We start from the raw sequence: 25,583 nt of genomic DNA, 5'->3' as shown, positions 1-25,583 counted from the left end.
AAAGCAACTTAATATTTCAAGAGTGAAATAGAATATAAAATATAAAATAAAGCATATTTTTTAGCTAATTCGGAGTTACAAACTCATATACATACAAACCGCTAGATGGAGCACAACAAAACGAAAAAAGAAAGCAGAGGTCTCAAGACTTAAAACTGAACTACTTCATTTGACACAGTGACACTTTGTGTCTCACAATCTTAAAAACAGAGCATCTATTGTAAAAGTCAAAGAAAAAAAAAACAGCTCTGTATGTGCTTTTTTGTACAAGACCCCCAAGTATACAGTACAATGAAATAAAACAGTTCCAGAATGAATTTGTTGTGGACTGTCAGTGATAGATTAGTAATGTGAATTATGTTAACTGACTGACAGAAACACAGACTTATTCAGATGGGTTTTGGAGAACTGTTTTACTGTCAGATTTCTACTGAAAATTCTGTCTCTCTTTCATGAGAATCCTTACATCATAAAATACAAATGCAACACAAACAACAACGACACACACACACAGAGAGAGAGAGAGAAGTGTAGATCAGTGTTTTCACCTGTTTGGCGCTGCGTTCAAACACCAAATACTGCTGACACTGATCCAAACGTCGCTTCTTCATGGTCCAGAAATGCAGAACTCTGTTTTCCCTCTGTAGCAGTTCATTCAGGATGGCTGTTTAAACACCACACACACACACACACACACACACACACACACACACAACAACAACAACAACAACAACAACAACAACAAATTCTTAACATGAATAAATGAATAACTGGATTAACAAAGCATGTTTTGTGAGAGAGAAGCTAAGAAATGCTGAAAATATGAAAAGATGGACCACCGTTATCAGATTCTGCTATAATTAGCTTTGAAGCTCTAACCTTTGACCTGTTGCTCAGGGCCGCGCGTGTTGCCATATGATCCCTGAGAGCTGACGTTATTCCGATGGATGTATTTCAGAAAAACCTCAGCATTTCGCCTGGCCAGAGTACATGCCTGAAAGACACATGCACACAGTCAAACACTTGGGCTAGATGTATTTGTCATGGTGTCTGATCTACGGATTCTTCACATTAGCTGTGAAAAAAAAAAAGATGACCAAATAGTGTGTCTGCTCATCTCTAAGATCCAGGAGACACTTTTGTGATTGTTATTCCAACATGAAGTTGGTAACTTGATCTGTGCTGACTGATGACCTTGAGAAAAGCCTCTTTCTGCTCCAGGTGTTTGCTGATGAGCGGCAGCACATGATCCATCTCTGCTGAAGATCCCCGTTTATCATGAGCTCCACACCAGTCCTCATCCCTGCGGTACTCCTGCTCCAGACTCTCCAGCACGCTGCACACCTGTGAATGAGGTGTATGACAGTTAGCTTAACGAAGGTTTCGTGAACTAGCTGTCACCGGCGTGTCACTAGCTTGTCAGATATTACGGATATAAATAATCATTTTCTCATCATGGTGTATTTCCAATTTAATATTTTTCAAATTGCATTATTAGTAATTAAATCATTTAGATTTTATATATTTATTTTACTCTTTGTTTTGTTTAAAGTTTTATAATACATTTTTAATAATAAATTCAATTAAAAATCTTGTATAATAACACTATAACATAATTTTTCAGACCAGACATAATGGTTCTTGTTTAATGGAGGAGTTTTGGTCTATAAAGTGCCCCCTTGATGGAGAGCACTTTGCATCTCATAGTCAACAGTGAATCACTAGCAAAACTCCCACCAGCCCTTGGATGTACACTTTAGCATACTTAGTACTTAGTATGAAAAATTATTCTCTTTTAAAGGAATATAATTAAGTGCAAACTGAATTGAAAGTTTCGGACATTTAGTAATTGTATGTTATTTACAATTAAATTAAAATGCATTAGAATTAAAATGTATAACAAATTAAATAATTTGAACTTGAAATGCTTTTGGGATCCACTTGAGTAGTTCTATATTCTGTACATTTATAATTACATTGTCTTTCAAATATGGTCAGGTAAGCTAAAATAATCTAATGCAACTTAACTAGTATGTCATGTTCACATATATATGCATTTCATTTAAAGTACACTGTTAAAAATCTATAAATAAGCAAACAGCATAATACTGTATTTTTACACTGCATATTTATTATTAAGGCACCCAGCATGCAATGCAGAACAAATAGATCATGCTATAGAGGGTTTTATTTGTTCCATTGAAATAGTTTTTGGTTCACTGTTAGCAGTTTGTGTAGTTTTTTTTTTTGCTTTTTTTTTCGTAATGATGGTTTATGTTTTAACCATTGTTTTTACTTGTTGAGTGTTACCACTGCTGTGTTTTATATGTCGAGTATTGATGCCACAACTTTAAAAGACGTTTCTCAGCAGATGCTTTAAGTTATTGATTAATCTTCATGTTTAATGCAAAAAAAAAAGTTAAAGTCATAACTTAAAGTCAGGCAATGAGCTTATTTCATATTCTAGCTTGTTGTCATTTTGACAAATGTTTTCATTTGTCACACATTTGAATTTTAAATATGAATAGACAAGGTCAAAGAGCCCAAACTAATGCTAAACACTAATTACCAGTATGATGACTTCAACACAATTACAGCAGTGAACGACTACATTTCTCACAGTGGCACAGTTAAAGACCACTTTAAAATGTGAATTCACAGTGAAACAAGATCAGTTAACCTCCTGTAATGTTAGCATCATTCTGCTGTTCATTGACAGTCAATTGTAAGAAAATGCATTGATTTCTTAGTAAATTTTAATTTATAGTAACATAATACTATTCAATCCTGTAAATTCCTGGCAATTTTTTACAAATTCAACATAAGCACACTTTTTTTTTTTTTTTTTACATTTGTAACGTGCTACTGAAACTAGTCTTGGGACACTTGACCGTCTTGTAGTAAGTCTTCTAGGGTTGTAGCAGTCATGGTGGAGTGGACTGATGGCTGTTTTTACCAGCACCTGTTCGGATGTCTTGTAGAAGGCTACAGAGGCGTTAACCAGCTTCAGTCTGTCTTCCATCTTCAGCATGAGCTGCTGCCAGTGAACTGCCACCTTCTCAGCACAGCTGCGGATTGCCTCGGGGTCAAAGTGTCCGGCCTGTAACATGATTTCGGCCTTCTGCTGCACCTGTAGTGCGCTCTGATGGGTCTTCTGAAGAGAGTTAGCATGGAACAGAGACTGCACGGAGAGAAAGAGGGAGATGATAGCTATTACATAGTGAGGACAAGTGATAACGATGTAGCATAGTTTTCAATTAATAAATCACAATGCCAAGCTATTTTTAGACTTTTAGACAGTGTGCAGCTACATAGTGTGCAGCATGTAGGGATCACTATGCTGGTGTTCCATTCTGAACACGTTCCACATTCTGCATTAATTTGATACAGTCTTAAATCACAAGCATTAAAAGAGGAAGATAATTAAAATTAGAGTAGATCATTTGACACCGCTGACAGCTTTAGGTTTTCTATAGTCACAGGCCGGCCTGTGTTCTGTCTGCTGGCATTGTCATGATGAAGGAAATAATAAATCTAACTTTAATAGTTAGTTACGGACATTTACTAGCAAAGTTGAGCAGGTAAAACCTCGTCCAAAGCAGGAAAAAGAGACCAATGCCAAAACCTGTGATAAATTACATGACTACTGTACTGAGAGATACAGACTGATAGAAAACATGATTCATTCCTTTGCTTTGCTTGCCTGGGACAAAAAAATACAAATATCTGTGCTGATAGTGAACATTATTTGGCAGAATCTGGCCCTGTATCTCCAAGTTTACACAGCGCTCTCAAAAGAAAAAGCAGTGAAATGCAGTAAACACAGCAGAGCAGCTCTAGACTGTCTGTGGGTCATAAATCCTTCAGGACAATGTTATGAAATTTTATGAATGAACGATTCCTGTTGGATCCCTTTTGGAATTTTCTGGGAGTAATCACTTCCATACATCACATCACAGAGACAGAAGGGCTTTGACTAAAAGTGAAGCGAGAGCAGAGGAGATGTGAAATTATCAACTTCTTATGTTGATAGATGTTGACATGTAAATGTAAATGTGCTTTCTGAACATTTCAGACTGTGTGTGCGTGTTTGTGTGTGTGTGTGTGTGTGTGTGTGTGTGTGTGTGTGTGTGTGTGTGTGCGAGTGCATGTGTGTGTATGTGTGTGTGTGTGTCTGTCTGTGTGTGTTTACCTCTATCGCGAGCTGGAACTGCTCATGTTCTCTCTGTAGTTGTTCGGCCTCTGATAGGGAACTTGCGTTCACCATACTGGCATCCAGCATAGACTCACCATTGCGAATCCAACTCAGAACCTAAACAACACGCAATACAACAAACACAACTTCAGAGATGTTTTTGTACATTTGAAATGTGTGCAGTATTAATTGCAATAAAATTTAAATGTATTAGTTTGCATTTATATTAAATGCATTTAGATCTATCTATCTATCTATCTATCTATCTATCTATCTATCTATCTATCTATCTATCTATCTATCTATCTATCTATCTATCTATCTATCTATCTATCTATCTATCTATCTATCTAACTATATATCTATCTATCTATCTATCTATCTATCTATCTATCTATCTATCTATCTCACATCTGTTTTAAGTGTTCTCAGAAATAAGTCAAGAGGTCAAGAGGTCAAGAGGCATTTATTTGTCATTTGCATAGTTAACACTGGGGAAAACTGGGCATTGAAATGCTTGTGACGAGGCTCAGACACACAGTGACAATAACAAGACATAAGACATAGACGTACATGGAGAGCACTGAGATTGAGTGACTACAGTGGTCTTAGACAGAAAGACATAGACAGAGCAGTATTTACAAATAAGTGGAAGTAACAGGTACAGGAAAATTAAAGTGGCAGTGCAGATGCAATGAATAAACTTAAGAGCAGCACACATTCAGATGTATTCCTGAGTAGAGCAATGTCCAAAAGTCATTGTGAGTGTCACAGAGAAATATTAAGGAGTATTTTTAAAAAAAGTGGCTGTGCAAGGCAAGTACAATGAAGTAAACATAAGAGCAGCATGTATTCCGGTTTTTAGATGGAGGAAAGCTGATTGTTAAGTAGTCTTATGGCTTGAAGATAGAAGCTGTTCTTCAGTCTGGTTGTCCGTGAACGGATGGATCGGAAACGTCTGCCAGATGGCAGTGTGGCAAACAGGTGATGAGCACGATGAGTGCGGTCCTTGATGATGGTGCGAGCCTTTCTCAAGCAGCAAGTCTGATAGATGTCCTGTAAGGCTGGGAGTTTGTGTCCAAAGATGAGCTCTGCTGTTCTCACCACTTGCTGAAGAGCTTTGCGGTCCAAGGAAGAGCAGTTGCCGTACCACACGGTGATGCAGTTGGTCAGAATGCTCTCTATAGTGCAGTGGTAGAAGTTTGACATGATGTTAGAGGAGATACCAAACCTCTTCATTCTCCGCAGGAAGTAGAGACGCTGACGGGCTGTTCTCACTATAGTCTCTGAGTGAAGGCTCCAGGAAAGATCCTCAGAGATGTTAATGCCAAGGAACTTGTAGCTCTTAACTGTCTCCAATAAGTGAAGGTTAGGTTGAATCATCTGCATGATATTACACTGAAAAAGTTGTCGGTCTGATCTGAATATGACACGGTCAGTGTGGAGTGATATCCTGATGAGACTGAGCAGAATTCATAACTCTCTCATTTCTCTCCATTAGCGCTCATGTAGAGGGAAACATGCTAGGGGCATCTCTGAGGACAGCACTCTGACCCTCACTTAGGCTCTGGAAGATATTAGCTCTGAGAGCCACACTGAATCAGTCAGCACGGCCGCTGCATCACTCTCTATTGATTACCGATCAGATGAAGTCAACAGAGAGCCACATGAGACTGTGTGTATTAGCATCCAGCACTGAGATGCATCAAGCGCCTGAGAGACAGGAGAGCAGATGAGTGGCTCTAGACAACTAATACTTTAGATTCACTATAGAGTGAGCCCTCTGAAAGACTTGTGGGCAAAGGGAAAACACACATACACTACTGTTTGGGGACAGTAAGATTATTTATTTGTTTATTTAGCAGTGGCAGATTAAATTGATAAAAATTGACAATGAAGATTTTTTTTTATAAAAACAATATATATATATATATATATATATATATATATATATATATATATATATATATATATATATATATATATACATATATATATATACGTATATATATATATATACATATATATATATATATATATATATATATATATATATATATATATATATATATATATATATATATATATATATATACTTTCTATTCATTGAAGAATTATACAAATATATCATGGTTTCAACAAGTGTTATATATAAATATATATATATAAAAAAAAAACATTCCTGAGCACCAATTCAGCTTTCCCATAATTGAAATAAATTTAATTGTAAAACTTATCCCAATTAAAAAAAACTATTATTTAAATGCATAATAATTATTTATTTTATTATTTATTTATTAATTAAAAAAAATAAATGCAACTGATGAGCATAAGTGATATAGAAGCTATAGAAGTCACTGACTGTATGATTCCTGTCTTATTTCTAAGCATCTCAGTCTGGATGTGATGAGCCACTATGTTCTGTGTGTGTGTGTGTGTGTGTGTGTGTGTTACCTGTTTAACCTCAGCCTGTAGGTGGCGGAGCTGTGCACACTGTTCCAGGCACTTCTGTGTGTGTTCAGCGCTCAAGTCCAGCTCATGCTGTTTTTCATTTAGAAACTCCAACAGCTCCTGAACTTGAGTGGCCAGATCCACCTCCTTCTCACCAGTCAACTCAATACCTGCATATAACACACAAACACACACATTTACACAGAATCCTTAGTACCTATACTGAAAGTACACCTTTACTCACAGCCACTGGGTGGAAGCATGGCAACTAGTTCAAATACAGTGTTCTCAACAAAACCTCTTGACAATGGTCAATTATACAGTTTAGTTTATACATATACATCATTAAAAAATTAATTGACCACTGAATGCTGCAATTGATCAGTCAGAATAAAGTGGACCAGAGAATGAATGAATTTTTACATGTGCATAAATGCCATACAAGTAAACAAACAAACAAACAAACATGCCATTGTCCAAATGTATTCTCAATTTTCTTTCTTTCTTTCTTTCTTTCTTTCTTTCTTTCTTTCTTTCTTTCTTTCTTTCTTTCTTTCTTTCTTTCTTTCTTCTTTTGATATTGGGGTAAATTATATTTTTATTATTATTATTATTAATACAGAATGTGTTAATGCATTTAAGTTTATGTAGTTCACTGAAAGAATAATCCAAATTAATTAATTTGCTAAATTTGATTTTTTTATTTATTTATTAGAATTACAGTCGGAAAGTATTAAATAAATAAATACTTCACTGCACAAACATATTCTAAATTTTCTTATTAGAACTTTCTTTGTGTTTTTTTAAAATATTTTTCAGTAAAATATGAATTTTATTATTATTATTATTATTATTATTATTATTATTATTATTAAGACAGAATAGGCCATTTAATTTTATTTTCACGTGGTTTACTGAAAGAATAATTCACATAAATTGTTTTGCTAAATTTGATTTCTAATAATTACTTACTAGAAGTACAGTTGGAAAGTTTAGTTTAAGTCAGTTAAAGAAAGAAAGAAAGAAAGAAAGAAAGAAAGAAAGAAAGAAAGAAAGAAAGAAAGAAAAAATAATGAATGAATGAATGAATGAATGAATGAATGAATGAATATAGAGCATCCAGTAAAGCTTAATTCAGTGATTATAAATGTTGTCCCAGCAGCAGAATGAGATGTGTGTCAAATTGTCACAGTAATGTCTGGAACAGACGGCGTCCAAACCCTGGACATAAGAGAGTGTCCTCAGCCAAGACCCATGTGTGAGAGAGAGGGAGGTGAGAGGTGGTTCAGCAGTTTGAGGAGAGGAAGTCTATTTCCAGTGTTAAAAGTATCTGTGAGGCAGCGCTGGACATTGGGATGAAGTTAAAAGCAGAGATCAAATGAAATGTGAGTTAAAGACAGACACAGTTGAAGAGAGGGGTTAACATGTGGTCTAACTTCTGTGTAACTGTTCTTTATATTGCAATGACAGCTGTACTGAGCATTATTAGTGAGCACAGTGAGACACTTCCTCTGTGTGGCTCATCTCTCTATACCTTTATCCCTCTGTATCTCTCTTCTCTTTCTCTATTTCTCTATCAGATCATACCCAATCACATGCCAGTTCTGCACGAGTGTGTGATTTTGTATGAATTTGGATGATCAACGAAAGTGAATGATTTGTAGGTTAAACATAATCATAAAGTTCCAACCCTAAATCTAATACTCAGGAGGTGTGAATGTGTGTAAATGAAATAAATTTCACAACCATCCATCCATCATCTTCCGCTTATCCGGGGCCGGGTCGCGGGGGCAACAGTCTAAGCAGAGACGCCCAGACTTCCCTCTCCCTAGCCACTTCTTCCAGCTCTTCCGGGAGGACCCCGAGTCGTTCCCAGGCCAGCCGGGAGACATAGTCCCTCCAGCGTGTCCTAGGTCTTCCCCGGGGCCTCCTCCTGGTGAGACGTGCCTGGAACACCTCCCTGGGAAGGCGTCCAGGAGGCATCCGAAATAGATGCCCGAGCATCCTCAGCTGGCTCCTCTCGATGTGGAGGAGCAACGGCTCTACTCTGAGCTCCTCCCGAGTGACTGAGCTTCTCACCCTATCTCTAAGGGAGTGCCCAGCCACCCGACGGAGAAAGCTCATTTTGGCCGCCCGTATCCAGGATCTTGTCCTTTTGGTCATGATCCACAGCTCATGACCATAGGTGAGAGTAGGAACGTAGATTGACCAGTAAATCGAGAGCTTTGCCTTACAGCTCAGCTCCTTCTTCACCACGACAGACCAGTGCGGCCACCGCATTACTGCAGAAGCTGCACTGATCCGTCTGTCAATCTCACGTTCCATCCTTCCCTCACTCGTGAACAATACCCCAAGATACCTGAACTCCTCCACTTGAGGCAGGAACTCTCCACCAACCTGAAGTGGGCAATCCACCCTTTTCCGACTGAGAACCATGGCCTCGGACTTGGAGGTGCTGATTCTCATCCCAGCCGATTCACACTCGGCTGCAAACCATCCCAGTGAACGCTGAAGGTCCTGGTCTGAGGAGGCCAACACGACAACATCATCCGCAAAAAGCAGCGACAAATTCATATGGTCCCCAAACCGGACACTCTCCGGCCCTTGGCTGCGCCTAGAAATTCTGTCCATAAAAATTATGAACAGAACCGGTGACAAAGGGCAGCCCTGCCAGAGTCCAACATGCACCGAGAACAGGTCTGACTTACTGCCGGCAATGCGAACCAAGCTCTTGCTCCGATCGTACAGGCACCGAACAGCCCTAAGTAGGGATGCGCCGACCCCATACTCCCGGAGCACCCTTCACAGGATGTCGCGAGGAACACGGTCGAATGCCTTCTCCAAGTCCACAAAACACATGTGGACTGGTTGGGCAAACTCCCATGAACCCTGAAAACAGGGACCACCACCCCGGTCTGCCAGTCCAGAGGTACTGTCCCCAACCGCCATGCGATGTTGCAGAGGCGTGTCAGCCAAGACAGCCCCACAACATCCAGAGACTTGAGGTACTCGGGGCGGATCTCATCCACCCCCGGTGCCTTGCCACCGAAGAGCTTTTTAACTACCTCGATGACTTCAGCCGGGTGATGGACGAGTGCTCCTCCGAGTCCCCAGCCACTGCTTCCTCAACGGAACACAAGTCGGTGGGATTGAGGAGATCCTCGAAGTATTCCTTCCACCGCCCGACGATATCCCCAGTTATCCCCAGGCCCGAGTTTTTGCCTCCAAGACTATCCGGGCTGCAGTCCGCTTGGCCTGCCGGTACCTGTCAGCTGCCTCTGGAGTCCCACAAGCCATCCAGGCCCGATAGGACTCCTTCTTCAGCTTGACAGCATCCCTTACTTCCGGTGTCCACCACCGGGTTCGGGGATTGCCGCCTCGACAGGCACCGGAGACCTTACGGCCACAGCTCCAAGCAGCCGCAGCAACAATGGAGGTGGAGAACGTGGTCCACTCGGACTCAATATCTCCAGACTCCCTCAGGATCTGGTCGAAGCTCTGCCTGGAGGTGGGAGTTGAAGATCTCTCTGACAGAGGGCTCGGCCAAACGTTCTCAACACACCCTCACATTACGTTTGGGTCTGCCGATTCTGTCCAGCTTCCTCCCCCGCCATCGGTTCCAACTCATCACCAGGTGGTGATCAGTTGACAGCTCCGCCCCTCTCTTCACCCGAGTGTCCAAGACATATGGCCGAAGGTCTGATGACACAACCACAAAGTCAATCATCGACCTCCGGCCTAGGGTGTCCTGGTGCCACGTGCACTGATGGACACCCTTATGCTTGAACATGGTGTTCGTTATGGACAAACCGTGGTTAGCACAGAAATCCAATAACAGAACACCGTTCGGGTTCAGGTCAGGGGGGCCGTTCCTCCCAATCACGCCTCTCCAGGTGTCACTGTCACTGCCCACATGAGCGTTGAAGTCCCCCAGTAGAACGACAAAGTCTCCAGTCGGAGCGCTTTCCAGCACCCCTCCCAGAGACTCCAAGAAGGCTGCCATTCGGCCCGTAGGCACAAACGACAGTGAGAGACCTATCCCTGACTCGAAGGCGCAGGGAAGCGACCCTCTCGTTCACAGGGGTAAACTCCAACACAAGGCGGCTGAGCTGGGGGGCTATTAGCAAACCCACTCCAGCCCTCCGCCTCTCACCATGGGCAACTCCAATTCACGTAAATTTAAATCCTTTAAGTCTGTGCTCTCTTAACATCTTGAAATGATAAATTCCCATCCGAGAGTATAGGATGATTTTAAGCCATAAAAAAAATAAATAAATAATAATAATAATAAATAATAGTAAAATTATAAAATTATATTTTTTTATATTAATTTTTATATATATATATATATATATATATATATATATATATATATATATATATATATATATATATATATATATATATATATATGTGTCTGATTGAATTTTTTCATTTTATGCTTGTGCAGCACTTGCATTTTATGTATGAAAATGTTTATGAGTTGCGATTTATGTATAAAAAGTGCTATACAAACAAATGTTTATTATGATTGTTTATTGTTCCAATTACTACTACTACTACTACTACTAATCTAATAAAATTCCTATAAATTGTTATCAAAATCATGTACATGATTTCTATTTCTTGTTTTGTCCTGTCATGGGTTGTCTTGTTTTCAAGACCTATTGGCATTTGTATTAGCCCAGTTTTTTATTGCTTTTTAATATGTTAATAAACATCTTTCAAGTTTTCCCTGGCGGCTCTGTGTTTGGGTTTTGATTGCAACACGTGACAACATATTACTCTGAGTGGGGATGTGCACAAGTGCTCAGAAATGACACCAATCATCACTAACAGAAACATTGAACAGCCATGATTAAAGTGAGGATCGAATTTTGAACTCAGTAACAACTTTAACATTTGATTATAATTTTTTTTTTTTTTTAGGCCTACAGCAAATTTCAGGAGCATTTAGCTCATATCACCACATAACACCAAAGCCTGTCATTTTCTACTTTAAGAAATAAGAAGATATTTGAGAACTTCTTAAGAATCTTTCAAGAATTATGCTTAACTTAACTTTTTCCTTAAGAAAATGTTCCTGAATCCAGCCCCTGGTTATTTTTGTGTGCAACATACATCGGGTGATGATTGAATGGGCTGTGGGTGAGAGCCTGAGAGTACCAACAGTACAACAACTTGCACTATTGAGTTAATGCTAATAAGTTTGAAAGGACCTGTACTCTTCTCACACTCTCTCACCTGAAGCCTGGACCTCCATGATGTATTGATGCAGGTCTTGACCCTGCTGCATGACCTCATAGGTCATGTTGTTCATGGACAGTTTTCTTTCCGCGTGCCGCTGGAGTCTCTGTTCAGCCAGACTGGGTTCTTCTGAGGTAAACTCACTGACCTGACAAACCAGGTCCTCATTCCACGCATCTAATTCCGCCGTTACCTGCAGGACAGGAGGGACAGAATATCACCTGTGCAATAAAACATTTAATTTCACATTATTACATTACATTTTACTTTTTAAAGGTGCACGCCTCTGGTTACTTGACTGTAACCCTGTTCCCTGAAAAAGCAGGAACGAGATTCTGCGCTCAATAGTGCTAATGAGAACATTCTTTGTTTGACCGGTTGTGAAGACCTTGACAATCTGACTTTGCTGCAGCCTGGAATTGAACTACTGGTTTCGTCTGGTCAGAGGAGAACTGCCCCCCCCAACTGAGCCTGGTTTCTCCCAAGGTTTTTTTCTCCATTCTGTCACCGATGGAGTTTCGGTTCCTTGCCGCTGTCGCCTCTGGCTTGCTTAGTTGGGGTCAATTCATCTACAGCAATATCGTTGACTTGATTGCAAATAAATGCACAGACACTATTTAAACTGAACAGAGAAGACATCACTGAATCATTTTGCATTATTGACACACTGTTTTGCTAATGAATGTCGTTCAGTATTTTGTTTAAAGCACTATATAAATAAAGGTGACTTGACCTGACTTGAAGCACATGTGTCAAACACGCCAAGAATTGGCTTAAAAAACCTCGGTAGGTGACGTCACATATTACACGCACTTGAAGGTTATAAATAGACGTGACACAGAAACACCCCCAGGTTAATATATTTGTCTGAAACGATGTCCGGACATGTTTACAGTGCAGCATTGAGGCACAGCATACCGTTCCCGCTATTTTAGGGAACAGGGTTACAGTCAAGTAACCAGAGACGTTCCCTTATCAAAAGCTACTCTCGATGCTGCACTCAATAGTGCTAATGGGAACGAGTTGATTTGAAAGAGGTTCCATGAAGGGACCATAGCCCTAGTGGGTGGCCTCAACCGCTTAGCCCTACAAATGAAGCAGATGACAAGAGGGTGCTTTCCTACAGAAACCTCGTCAATCAAAATGTGGCAAGCCGAAATAGTGGCTATGTAGGTTCTGAGAGTACTAAGGCATGTGTCGAGGACAATTTCTCTTGCAGGAACTCCAGTACTGAAACATTTTGCAGTCCGCCAACACAGACCTAGAGTGGAACCTAAAGTCAGAAACCGGGGTCTGAACCACATATGCCGCGTTTCCACCGAAATTACCCGGAACTTTTTTTCCCAGGAACCTTTTCCCCCCAGACCTGTTGCTTTCTGCGTTTCCACCGCGGTGTAAAGTACCAGGGAAGATTAGGCAAATAGACTGGTGACGTAAGTCTGCGCGTGTTTCTCAATACAAAGTACCGCTGATTTAGAAAAAAAAAAAAAGTACGCTTATTTTGGACGTGTATCATCGGTAGTTAGTTCAGACTTTGTGCATTCGACTGGGGAGTGTGATGTCAGCGACGACGCGAATCCTGTAATTTTCCTCTCTGTATATTTACAATAAAACGAAATAGGATATGAAATACTACTGCCTCCTTTGCTTTTCATTTAAACATAATAACAGCTGCAGAAATGTACTTAGTTCAGGGATATGTGTATATATACAGCCATTACAATGAAACAAAATATTATATAGACTTGCCTTTTTTATTTTCATTTTAACATATAGATAAATTGAAAACAGACCAAAGAAAACCTGTTAGACTTACCCTGCAGCTGAATTATATTTTATGTTTAACCACTAAAGAGACATCAGAGCCAGCGGCACACATCAGAAGGTCTAGCCGAGGTGAGGCTGCTTCTCGTCGGATAGATGATCACTGAGCTCCCACTGATCGAGTGGAGCTCACCATCTCCGAGATCGGCGAAACACATTTTTAAATAGGCACTGTCTTTATAAATAAACAATAGATTTGAGTTTTAAACAACTACATTCTCGCCTAAAACACTTTTAAAATTACATTTAATCAATCAATCAATCACCTTTATTTATATGGCGCTTTAAACAAAATACATTGCGTCAAAGCCCTGAACAACATTCATTAGGAAAACAGTGTCTCAATAATGCAAAATGATAGTTAAAGGCAGTTCATCATTGAATTCAGTTATGTCATCTCTGTTCAGTTTAAATGGTGTTTCATGACACATTAACAGTAATATTTTGAAAATGTTGATCCGAATAAATGGTGGTTAAACTCAACCAATGCTACGTGAACTCAACCAATCAGGATGTTTAGTGCCAAAGTCCCACCCCCAAAGTTCCGGAACTTTGAAAAAGTACCACCTCGCCAGCAGGGACTTTCTGAGGGGCATTTTTTTTACCCGGAACTGTATTTAGTTCCTGGTTCCTGCGGTGGAAACACACCAAGTACCAGGCCAGAGTCCCTAGTTCCTGGGTAAAGTTCCTGCGGTGGAAACGGGGCAATAGATAGGGTACGAAGCCCCTGGCGCGTAACCCTTATTTGCAACTGGGGATTGGACATTGGATGAAATGCCCTTTCTCTGAGCCACTACTGAAATATTCTCATGTGTAGGAGGCCGAAAGGTATCACCATGGATGCAGCTGCCATGAGACCTAAAACTTTCTGAAAGTGATGAACAGTGGCTTTCTGGCCTAGCATGATGTTCTTTAGGGTGTTTAGAATGGATTCGACATGTGCAGGAGAGAGCTGTGCCCACATTGTGATAGAATCCCATACCAATCCCAAATACGTTTTCCTCTGAGCAGGTGAGAGAACACTTTTCTTGGCGTTGAGTCTCAACCCTAGAGATTCTAGATGAGCTAGAACAGCATCCCGTTATTGAAGCACTAGCTCCTGAGACTGAGCCAGAATCAGCCAGTTGTCTATATAGTTCAAAATGCGGATGACCTGGAGTCGTAAAGAAGCCAGAGCTGCATCCATGCATTTCGTGTACATGCGGGGTGACAAAGCTAGGCCTAATGTAAGAACCTGATACTGGTAAGCTTTGAACGCAAACTGAATCCTGTAGCCTTTCACTACAGTCCTTACTATCAATGGGGAGATATTTGGCAGTAGTTTCCTTGCTGCCAGCTTCTCCGAAAGCCAAGGTGCACTAATTTTGACACTTCGTTTTGTTGGGGGGATGTTAGATGTCTGGAGCCCTGAAACGTGGCAGGAGGCATTTTGTTGGAGGCTGCTGCTCCCCGAAACACCAGTGGCGGCAGAGATAATACAACGGGCCCTTGAGGGTGTCAGGAAGGATTCTTTATTCTCTGTTGGAGGTTTAAGCACCTTTTTGTCAGAGATGATGCTCCCGGGTCCGGTCTCTTAGAGGCGGGCTAAGAAGTGCCGCGAGCCGCTCCCCATTCTCTTCGAGGGGGGGCACAATTGCAACACTCTCCTTCTGGGCTTCTCGTCTCAGAGAAACCGAACTTTGTCAGGACTGGGTGGCCGACAGTCCCAACGCTAAAGCACGGTGGAGGAGGAACCTCACAAATGCTTCCTCATAGATTTTCGCCTCCTGAATACTGCTTGGCGACGTTCAGCCACAGATGTCTATTCGTGAAGACCTTAGCAGCCATAGAATGGCCGATGGCAGGGGCCGTCTGCTTAGTCGCATGAAGAGACAGATCTGTGGCGCGGCGAAGTTCTAAAAATGCCTCTTCATCGATGGACCCGCCTGTGTTCAAGTCTTTTAGCAGGTCAGCCTGGTATGCCTGCAGAACTGCCATGGTGTGCAGGGCAGCATCAGCCTGACCCTCGGCCTGAAAAACTTTCCCCATCAGTGAAAATGTCATTCTGCACGGCTTGGTGGTGAGCATAGGCTTTTTAAGGGGTGATGATGTCCCAGGGGAGAGATAGCAAGCGTCTTTTCCACCTGGGGCATCATCATATAGCCCTGTGCCTTTGCATCGACGATAGATGAATAAATTGACGTCGACGGCACGAAGACACAGGATGAATACGGCTTACTCCATGACCGTACCAGCTCATTGTGGAGATCGCCGAAAAAAGGGGAGGGATCTGTCATCTAATTTTTGAGCATTTGGGGGTCTCTTGCTCCTGGCTTTAGGGGATTGAATGCACGAGTTAGCACCTCAGGTATTTCCTCATATGCTCTATCATCGCAGGAGGATCGCTCTGGGGTGGCACTTTCCAACTCCACAGAAGCAAGAGATGAAGTCTCTTCGGCCGTACAGAAGAAGCGCCGGGGTGCACTTGAGAAACAGACGTGAGGGCTTCATGATTTGGCGAGAACGTGAGAGAAAGGGGCGGAGTCATCCCACGTGGCTTGGCCAGCACGGCCAGTATTTTAACGGGGTAGAGGCAGCTGGCTCATAATTTTTGAAAAATGCGAGCCGCGCGAAGCACTTTTAAAGACAATAAATCAATTTTTTTTTTTTTTTATAACTATGTTTCATCGTAGTTTTATCTTATCAGTTTTGTATATTAGGTGTAAAATAGCATTATATTAATATATTAATATTAATGTTTATAGCATTATTTCAGTTTCATGTGTGTGTATATATATATATATATATATATATATATATATATATATATATATATATATATATATATATATATATATATATATATATATTTGTTCATCTCAGAGCCAGAAGCTTTAGTTCTAGTTGTAACAAATGTCTGAAAATGATTTCAAATAAACTAATCTAGCAGGCAAACACGTTTCACCTCAATGGTGTACTGCTCAAAGATGCGCAGTTGCAGGAAGATGTCGAGTTTGATCTTCCTCTCGTGGAAGAGCTCCTCCATGTGGCCCTGGGCCTCCTCTAGCTGCTGTAGGACGCCTTCGATGTGAGCGATAGAGCTTGTGTGAGGCATCTTATTACTGCTCATTGCTGAATCTCTGTGTGACACACAACTAATGCGTTAAGTGTATGGGTTTGTGTAATCTACAATTCAGTTATATGAAAGAAATTTGTTGGTTAAAATACAACTTGATGCTTATAACCATCATATTTATGACAGTCCGTAAAACACAAAATAATACAGCCTCTTTCTTTAGTTTGTAAAATTAAATTGGAAACGCATTTGCTAAAGTATTTACAACTGATACATAAAATCAGTTTAGATTGCTGGAAATTTCTGTGGGCCTGAATATAACTTTACACAGATGGCTTTGTTAACACCAGTATCTTCACATCACATCAGTATCACATGTAATGTTTTAGTGTTATGGCTATACTTTAAAACAGTGTTAAGTGTTGCATATATTTAAACACTTCTTCATGATGCTGCACACTTGCAATGTAAGAACAAAATCTAATTTTATGCAAGGACATATCTGATAAGTTCATAGGCATTTCCACCAACATTAAAACAAAACACAGAAAATTACTTCATATAAACATGTTACATTGAGCCATATTTGCCTTAGATTTCAATTTTAATCATATTTACTGTAGACACACTTTCTAATTATTTTAAGGGGCTCAAGGTTTGGCTGGTGAGCACAGTTCACTAATTCACAGTTCACTAATTCACAATTCAAAAGCTGCTGTTCATTCTGAGGATTTGTTTTGTAAGCAAAATAGAATTTACTAAGATTTAATTTTAGTAGATGTGGTAAAACTTTAGAATATGGAAAACACATTCAAAATTAACTAACATTTTTTCCTTAATAAGCTCCTAATTTGCTGCTTATTAATGTTAATAAGATAATTGTTAGGTTTAGGTATGGGATATGATTAAGGGATATGAAATAAAGTCATGCAGATATGTGCTTTATAAGTACTAATAAACAGCCAATATGCTCGTAACATGCAACTAGTTCATAATGAGAATTGGTCCTTTAAACAAAGTGTTACTGATGACCAGTGATTTTTTTGCCCTTTATGGCTCAGGTGCCTCCAGTAATGGACCGGACCACCCATAAATCAAAGATGATGGCATCTGAGTAGCAAGCTTTTCCAAATATATTCAGAAATATTACTGTGAATGGAAAGTCCCTACAAGTATAATCACACATCCCTTGCAAACTCTGCTGAATTATGTCGCTTAAATAAAAAAGGTCATAAAACTTGGATTACAGTTTATTTTAGGTTGACAGTTTTAGAGTGTAATTACACAATTAAGAATTTACTATATGGTTAAGATTAGGTCTAGGGTAGGGTTAAGGGTTAGTCACTTGTAATTATGTATAATGTACTGTTAATGTTACAGTAAGTACATGTAACACATGCAATTAGGACACCTTAATAAAGTACGAATGAGGCTATTAAACAGATATATTTACATGCATTCAACAATACAAAATATAACTACATTTACAGATCTTTAATTTTGTTTCAAATTTTGGTTCTTAAAGGTTAGTTAACCCCCAAAAAATTTAATTAGCCAATCATTTACTCACCCTCAAATGATACTAGGTGTATATGACTTTCTTCTTTCAGACAATGCTGACCTCATACGTCATCCTCCCGGAGCTGCTTCCATGTGAGCGCAAGCTAGATTAAATTGATTATTATGTTTTAAATAAGGTTATTTTTCTTACAAAAACGCATTAACTCACTACAGGAGGATTTTCTTCACCCCCGGAGCTGTGTGAGACACTTTTTTTACGGATGAGTGCTTTTTGTTTCACTTCTTTTGGACTGAAGCATTGAAACACCCGCTAAGTGTCATTAAACAGCATAAAATAAAATTGTATATAATTCTGACTTGATTCGTCTGAAAGAAGAAAGTCAAATACACCTAGGATTACTTGAGGGTGAGTAGTTTATGGGCTAATTTAAATTTTTAGGTGTACTTACCCTTTAAAACTGAGTGTGTTTCTTTTCCAAGTTTGTAAAAGTGTACATATCAATGGAACATTTATGTAAACATTTGAACAGGATAATTTCTGTAAATTAAGTTATTTTGTCTGTTTTGGGAAATATGTAAATACCTGTTATGCAGCATTTTTGAGATTTGTAAAAGTTTTTGTAAGTGTGTAAATTTGTGAGTGATACCTGAGTTGTTGCATAAGGTCTTCTCCCTCTTTAATGACATTGAGTGTGGCTTCCAGCGTGGCCGTCTGCTGCTGCTGAAACTGTTTGATCAGCTCCTGAACTGAATCCACCGAATCAGAACAAACTTCTTCCAGAAGCTCCTTCTGAAGGTCCTCCATCCACGTCCACAACTGAAACATGAACAGTATCACAACATGAACATTGATGTGTAGACATTCAGTATGTCCTCATGATATTCTGCTTAAATATGATATAATTTCTAAACCTTCCAGCACTTTTACATTTGGTTTGAGATATTATTGTTTTTTTAAGTTGTTTTACTATCAACATTTATTATGCACAACGGAGCAAAAATCTGACCCTAATACAAGCACAGAAAAACACTTACTCCTGCAAAGACCTGGAAAAAAAAAGTTTCTAAACTCCTCTACGGACAGATGGAGTGACCTGTCTGCACGGATTATAATGCTCATCTAACAATAATCTGTTCTCAATCCAATATTAGAAAAAGGAGACATAAATGTACGCTCTCATTTCTCATGCTGCTTCCATTTTTAACATTTCAGTCTGAAAGATTAAATAGTACACAAATGACACTACATTTATTAGAAGTCAGAACAAAATCCCCCCAAACCTGGAGTGCCTTCCAGGTCAGTAGAGCAAGGTTGCTGGATTGATCCTTCAGAAATAATTCTAACATGCTAATATTTTATTATATGGTGCTCCATTATGATCAGTTTTTATTGTTGCTTAACTATTAACAATGTTTCTTATTCTTATTAATGTTAGAAATAGTTTTTGCTGAAATATATTGCATTTATTTGAAACAAAAGCCTTTTTAAACATTCTAAATGTATTTAGATTTTATATAAATTTTACAAATCCTTGCTTACTTAACCCAAATATTTTAATATTAGTGTATCAAGGTTAAACAAAATAAATAAATAAATAATAATAATCTGTAAAAACTGTTTTCAATATTTTTAATGATACATAATGTTTAGGAATAGAAATCACGGAGCCGATCTTGCTGGTGGATGAAGTTTCTGAACATGACCAGGGAATATCAGTCACACAGGCATGTTTGATAAACACAGATCCCTCTTTACAGTGGTTACACCTTTGAACAATGAATTGCCATGACCTTTTGTGAGTACTTGATAAAGACTTGGATAAGGAATGCTGATAAGGAATGCTGATATACATGATTTGGGGAAGTCGTGGCCTAATGGTAAGAGGGTTGGACTCCCAATCGAAGGGTTGTGGGTTCTAGTCTCGTGCCGGACAGAATTGTGGGTGGGGGGAGTGCATGTACAGTTCTCTCTCCACCTTCAATACCACGACTTAGGTGCCCTTGAGCAAGGCATCGAACCCCCAACTGCTCCCCGGGCGCCGCAGCATAAATGGCTGCCCACTGCTCCGGGTGTGTGCTCACAGTGTGTGTGTGTGTGTTCACTGCTCTGTGTGTGTGCATTTCGGATGGGTTAAATGCAGAGCACAAATTCTGAGTATGGGTCACCATACTTGGCTGAATGTCACTTCAATGTCACTTCACTAAGGAATGCTATAGAATTCCAATTATATAAATCCCTTACATTTCCAGGTTCTCTATGGGCGTGGGAATATCAGCTCTGCCAGATGCAGAATGAGAGCCTGTAATGGTGAATAAGGCATTTTCCAAATCTACAGTGAGGAGGCTGCTCATGTTTAGCTTTAACATGTTGCAGGCGGAGAACACCTCTACACGAGGATATGACACTCATGATAGATGATTTCCCCAACAGGGGCTTGACACAGGAATAGTATTCATATTAATCATATCCAAGAGCTCTAAACAGCAACACATATGAAAAGTTTTACAATACAGGAAATCGCCCACATTAGGATAAAGCTAAACACAATGGCTACATTAAACGAAAACCATACAGCACAGACCTTACAGAAATAAACACGGCCTACATGCCACTTCAGGAGTCTATTTCTCTTTACATTAGTTTCAAACACATCCTTGTGGTTTATACTAACTAGTAAGATGATTTAGATCCTACCTGTCCAATCGCTACCACTTTGTTTATTAAAATGGGGAGTCATTTCGTTTATTACCAGTAAATATGGAGTGCCACAAGGATTTGTCCTATGTCCTCTGCTATTTTCAATATACATCTTGCCCCTTGGTAATATTATTAGTAAATACTGGATTAGTTTAAACTGTTATGCTTATGATACTAAACTATATATCTCAATGAAACCAGACAATGCTTCTAATCTTCTTATCTAAGCCAACAGAGTGTGTTAAAAATTTAAAAGATTGGATGACCAATAATTTTTTCCTATTAAATTTGTACAAGACAGAGATACCACTTATTGGACAAAAAACAGTACACAGAATCTTGTAGATTACAATTTGGAACTAGACGGATGTACTGTTAACTTCCTCTACAGTCAAAAATCTGGGTGTTATATTAGACAGCAACTTGTTTATTGAAAACCATATTCCAATAATACAAAAACATCATGCTTCCATCTTAGAAACATGTTACCTGTTTCTGATACAGAAGAGCTAGTTCATGGATTCATGACCTCCAGACTGGACTATTTCAATGCACTGCTACAGTAGGTGGTTGTCCTGCATCTTTAAAAAAAAAAAAAAAAAAAAAAAAAAGAAGCTACATGTGGTCCAAAATCCAACGTCTAGAGTTCTAGAGGTCAAGAAAATATGATCATGTTACCCCAATTCTACAGTCTCTGCACTGGCTACCTATTAAGTTCTGTATCAGTTAGAAAATATTATTACTCAACTATAAGGCACATAATGGGTTAGCTTCTAACTATTCTTCTACCTCACTACAATCCATCATGCTCCCTAAGGTCACAAAATTATGGACTTTTGGTAGTACATAGGATAGCAAAGTTCACTAGAGGAGGTAGAGCTTTTTCGCATTTGGCTCCCAAACTCTGGAATAGCCTTCCTGATAATGTTCCTTTAGCCAAGAACCGCTAATGTTAGTCTCAGCTCACATAATGTAGTGCGCACACACACACACACACACACACACACACACACAGTCACTGCAGCTGTGAAATGAAATCTGTTGGGAAAAATCCACACAGTTAGCAGCTAAAGAGCAACTCATAGATATCTTAGATATGTATCACTGTACTACAACAACAGCTATTTGATTTATTACATGGTAAAAACACATGTATTACTAAGTCTCCAGAGACCCTGCCTCTACACATAAGGAAATTATATTTTATTGAATTTCTCTGAAAACTCTGAGAGTTTTATTTTTATTATTATTTTTTTACAGACTTGATGTCCTATACATAGCACATTGAATGTTTCACCATGACCACTTCCTCTCCTTAGTCTTCAAAATGTCTGATATTGATTTAGTGACAATCTTATGTAAATCAGACAGCATTGATAGTCATCAAATAGACATTACAGTGCAAACCTGGGACTGCGTCTGTGTTACTATAACCCTTTCAGCACAAATGCCATTCATTTTACTGCTGTATATCGACCCCCAAATGTGACAAATTACTTTTTTTCTTGGCCTAGGTGAAATACTTAAAAAAGGAAAACATGAAAGGAAACAACCCTCTACGGACACCTTGGCAATTGAATCGCCATTGGCTAGTAAATACTCACCAGACTGATATATAAATAGAACTTTAGTAATTAGAAGTAAACTTGACAACCATGTTTAAATGCATTTTAACTGAACATTTTAACTGGAATGGCGGTGGTGCTTTTTTTGTCATTCACTGACTCTGTAAAAAAAAAAAAAAGGGATGGGGGGGGGACTAACAAAAATACTGATAAGTTAATATTGATACAAATTCTAATTAGAAAAACTATAAAACATACTAAAGTTACTAAGGATTAATGAGCTGCTAGATTCATGAATATTAATCATGTTTTGTGCATTCGCTGGAACTGATTTGCTGAAATCAAAACGGACGATAATAGGTGAGCGCCAGCCAATAAGATTGCTTTTTAAGGTTCATGAATATTTTACAGTGCCCCTGTTAAAAACAAAAACAAACAAAAAACAATAGACTTATTTTGGTATGTTTTTATTTCTTCTAAGAAATTTTAGGAGAAACATTGGTTACACTTTATTTTAAGGTCCAATTCTTGCTATTAAAAAAACATTATCTAAAACTTTTGCCTCAATAAACTCCCAATATGCTGCTTAATAATAGTTAGTGAGGTAGTAGTTAAATTTAGGTATTGATTAGGATTAGCGATTTAGAATATATTTGTGCAGAATATGTCTTAGTGTGCATTAGAGTACCAACTTGTTTCAAAAGAAAAAAATTCACCAAAACCTATTTTGCAAATGCGGTAAACTAACATTAAGCATGTCTTTATTCACCTTGAAATAAATGTATTTAGCAAGATCTTATATCGCGTTCAAACTTGTCATGTTTGGTTAGATTAAAACAAACCCTGGTGTAATTGCCCTGTTTGTGCGGTTCGTTTAAGTAAATGTGAAAACGGCCATCCATACCCTGGTCCGCACCAAACAAGATGGGTCTCGGTCAGCTACCAAACAAACTCTGGTGCTGTTCGAATGACATATGAATGCAACGCGGACCAAATACTTTTAAACAAACCAAAAACAGGTAGTAATGACAAGATGCGACATAATTTGACGACACAAAATGAGCAAACGTGGAGCAACGATGAGATAAAGTGCCTTTTATGATCTCCTTGTGAGTTTGCAGGTGGTGCAAATAAAATCATACATACATGCAAGAATGAGTGCACTTAGTCCACCAGATGGCATGAGGTGCGTTCAAATTAAAGTTGCACTGAGCAGGCCAATCGGATAATGGGTGCTTTGACATCATACACCCGCAGCGCCGCTTTAAATTTAACGCACCTGTCTGGGTTTTCGGTGAGTCCCGTCATGATATATAGGTCATTCAACCGACCACTCAGGTTGTGAACGTATCACTTTAGGTTTGCTGTCAAAAATGCCAATGTGAACGCTAAGCAGATCAGGATCAAATGTATAATTTTCCTTTTTGGTCCAGACCAAATGAACCAAACCAATGGAACTACAAGTGTGGACACACCCTTATTCTCCATACTAAGAGAGAGCGATATCAGGACATCGGTGGCAATAGTGAGAAAAAAACATTCCTACAATCGCCATACATCAACAAAACTATAGATCACACTTGAGCTCCATGAAACAATCACAGCACCAAACCACTCCAGAAAGATGGATTGTGCCACTTAACCCTCCAACATATTCACACTCTATGTCCTTCTCAAACGCAGAGAGCATGAGGTGATGGATGTAACATGGTGTCACAATTACTGCATAATAAATCACTAATAATCACTGCTATTGACTGCAGCAGTAACGTACCTTAAACACATAATTAATTACATAATGGCAAAAGCATTTAACATTTCACACAAGGGCCTGGGTGAACAGGGTGTTCTTCGAGCACATCTGGCATTGCTCAACTAAACCTCCCAGCATTCCTCTGTAATCCACCTGGCATGTGTGTCAGTCTTACCTCTTTTGTGTGTGTGTGGAAGGAGACGGACATGTCCAGCAGTAGTTTTCTTTGTTCCACTCTCCTGACAAAGTCCTGGATCCTGACCTCCAGGTGTCGCGCTGCCTTATAGATCTCCTCGGGGTCACACTCGCCCGTCTGGGCCAACTGCTCAGCCGCTTCCAAAAGTTTATCTGCATTAGTGTAGGTGTTCTGGTCCGGAAGAGAGAAGTCGATCAATGAGCATTCGTTTATGTTAACATTTAGAAACTGACATAATATTAGTAAAGTCACATGCATTTATATAGCACTTTAGACAGTGTAGATTGTTTCAAAGCATCTTCACACTAATAAACATGAAATTAATTTATATATATATTTAACGTGCAGTTCAGTGCATAGCGTTGCGTTCATATTCTGGGTTCATCTGTTTGCCTGCATATAGTATATATTTCTTAATAAACCGTATTCAAAACTTTGACTTTTTATATTGCTTTCTTCTTCCACTAAGCCACGTTAAGTGTTTTCTTTATAACAGTTTCTATGGGCGAGAAAAAGCTTAACGTGCATTTTAGCATCCATGTTTCTGGTGTATTTTGCTTGTCTGTAAATAATATTTTATTTGTAAAATTATTGATAAGGTTATTCATATTAAGAGTGTTATAATAGTAAGTGTGTACTGAATTTGGTCCTCCAATGTCACTATTTTAGCACATGTAGCCATATTTAGCATTTCAGAATGTCCCAAAACTCTATTTCTTTATACTTTAGTCCAAATTCAGAATGAAACTCTATGAACCACTTCATTGTGAACGTATGGAGCTGGAAGTGTTTGTCTGAACTCAACCGGTTTTGTGAGAGAACACAAAAAAGTTTTCTCTCCATGTATTTTATCCACCAACATGTCCCTTTAGAGGCTCTGTAAATTACTCTTATCACCTTAAACATTTTCCTCAAGTGTGAAATTAAACATCCATTTATAACTAATGCAGTGGGTTATCCCATCCTGGCACACATCGCCCCATTACAATCAGCACGGACCCATTTAGAACCAGCAGTTATCACAAATGATGACCTCGTGGCCTTAACTCAGCCCAAAACAGAATAGCGGTACACTGGC

The 25,583-nt window shown here is 39.1% G+C and overlaps 1 protein-coding gene across 3 annotated transcripts in view; it reads right to left on the bottom strand.

Annotated features, from left to right (window-relative positions):
- The window catches only part of kalrna (kalirin RhoGEF kinase a), a 197,368-nt gene that overhangs the window by 59,491 nt on the left and 112,294 nt on the right, over nucleotides 1–25,583 (bottom strand). For all 3 annotated transcript variants that reach the window (XM_026218614.1, XM_026218612.1, XM_026218613.1), the window contains exons 11-20: nucleotides 24,485–24,676; nucleotides 18,941–19,110; nucleotides 16,662–16,836; nucleotides 11,891–12,086; nucleotides 6,650–6,816; nucleotides 4,193–4,312; nucleotides 2,963–3,181; nucleotides 1,195–1,344; nucleotides 880–994; nucleotides 549–664 (exon numbers count right to left, since the gene is read on the bottom strand). In XM_026218614.1, coding sequence (XP_026074399.1) covers nucleotides 549–664; nucleotides 880–994; nucleotides 1,195–1,344; nucleotides 2,963–3,181; nucleotides 4,193–4,312; nucleotides 6,650–6,816; nucleotides 11,891–12,086; nucleotides 16,662–16,836; nucleotides 18,941–19,110; nucleotides 24,485–24,676 — 1,620 coding nt within the window. The remainder of the gene's footprint in view (nucleotides 1–548; nucleotides 665–879; nucleotides 995–1,194; nucleotides 1,345–2,962; nucleotides 3,182–4,192; nucleotides 4,313–6,649; nucleotides 6,817–11,890; nucleotides 12,087–16,661; nucleotides 16,837–18,940; nucleotides 19,111–24,484; nucleotides 24,677–25,583) is intronic.

The sequence above is a fragment of the Carassius auratus genome, chromosome 34 (assembly GCF_003368295.1).
Source record: "Carassius auratus strain Wakin chromosome 34, ASM336829v1, whole genome shotgun sequence".
In the NCBI taxonomy this organism is placed as follows: domain Eukaryota; kingdom Metazoa; phylum Chordata; class Actinopteri; order Cypriniformes; family Cyprinidae; genus Carassius; species Carassius auratus.
The sequence above is the reverse complement of the archived record's forward strand: the minus strand, read 5'-3'. Positions and strand labels throughout refer to the sequence as shown.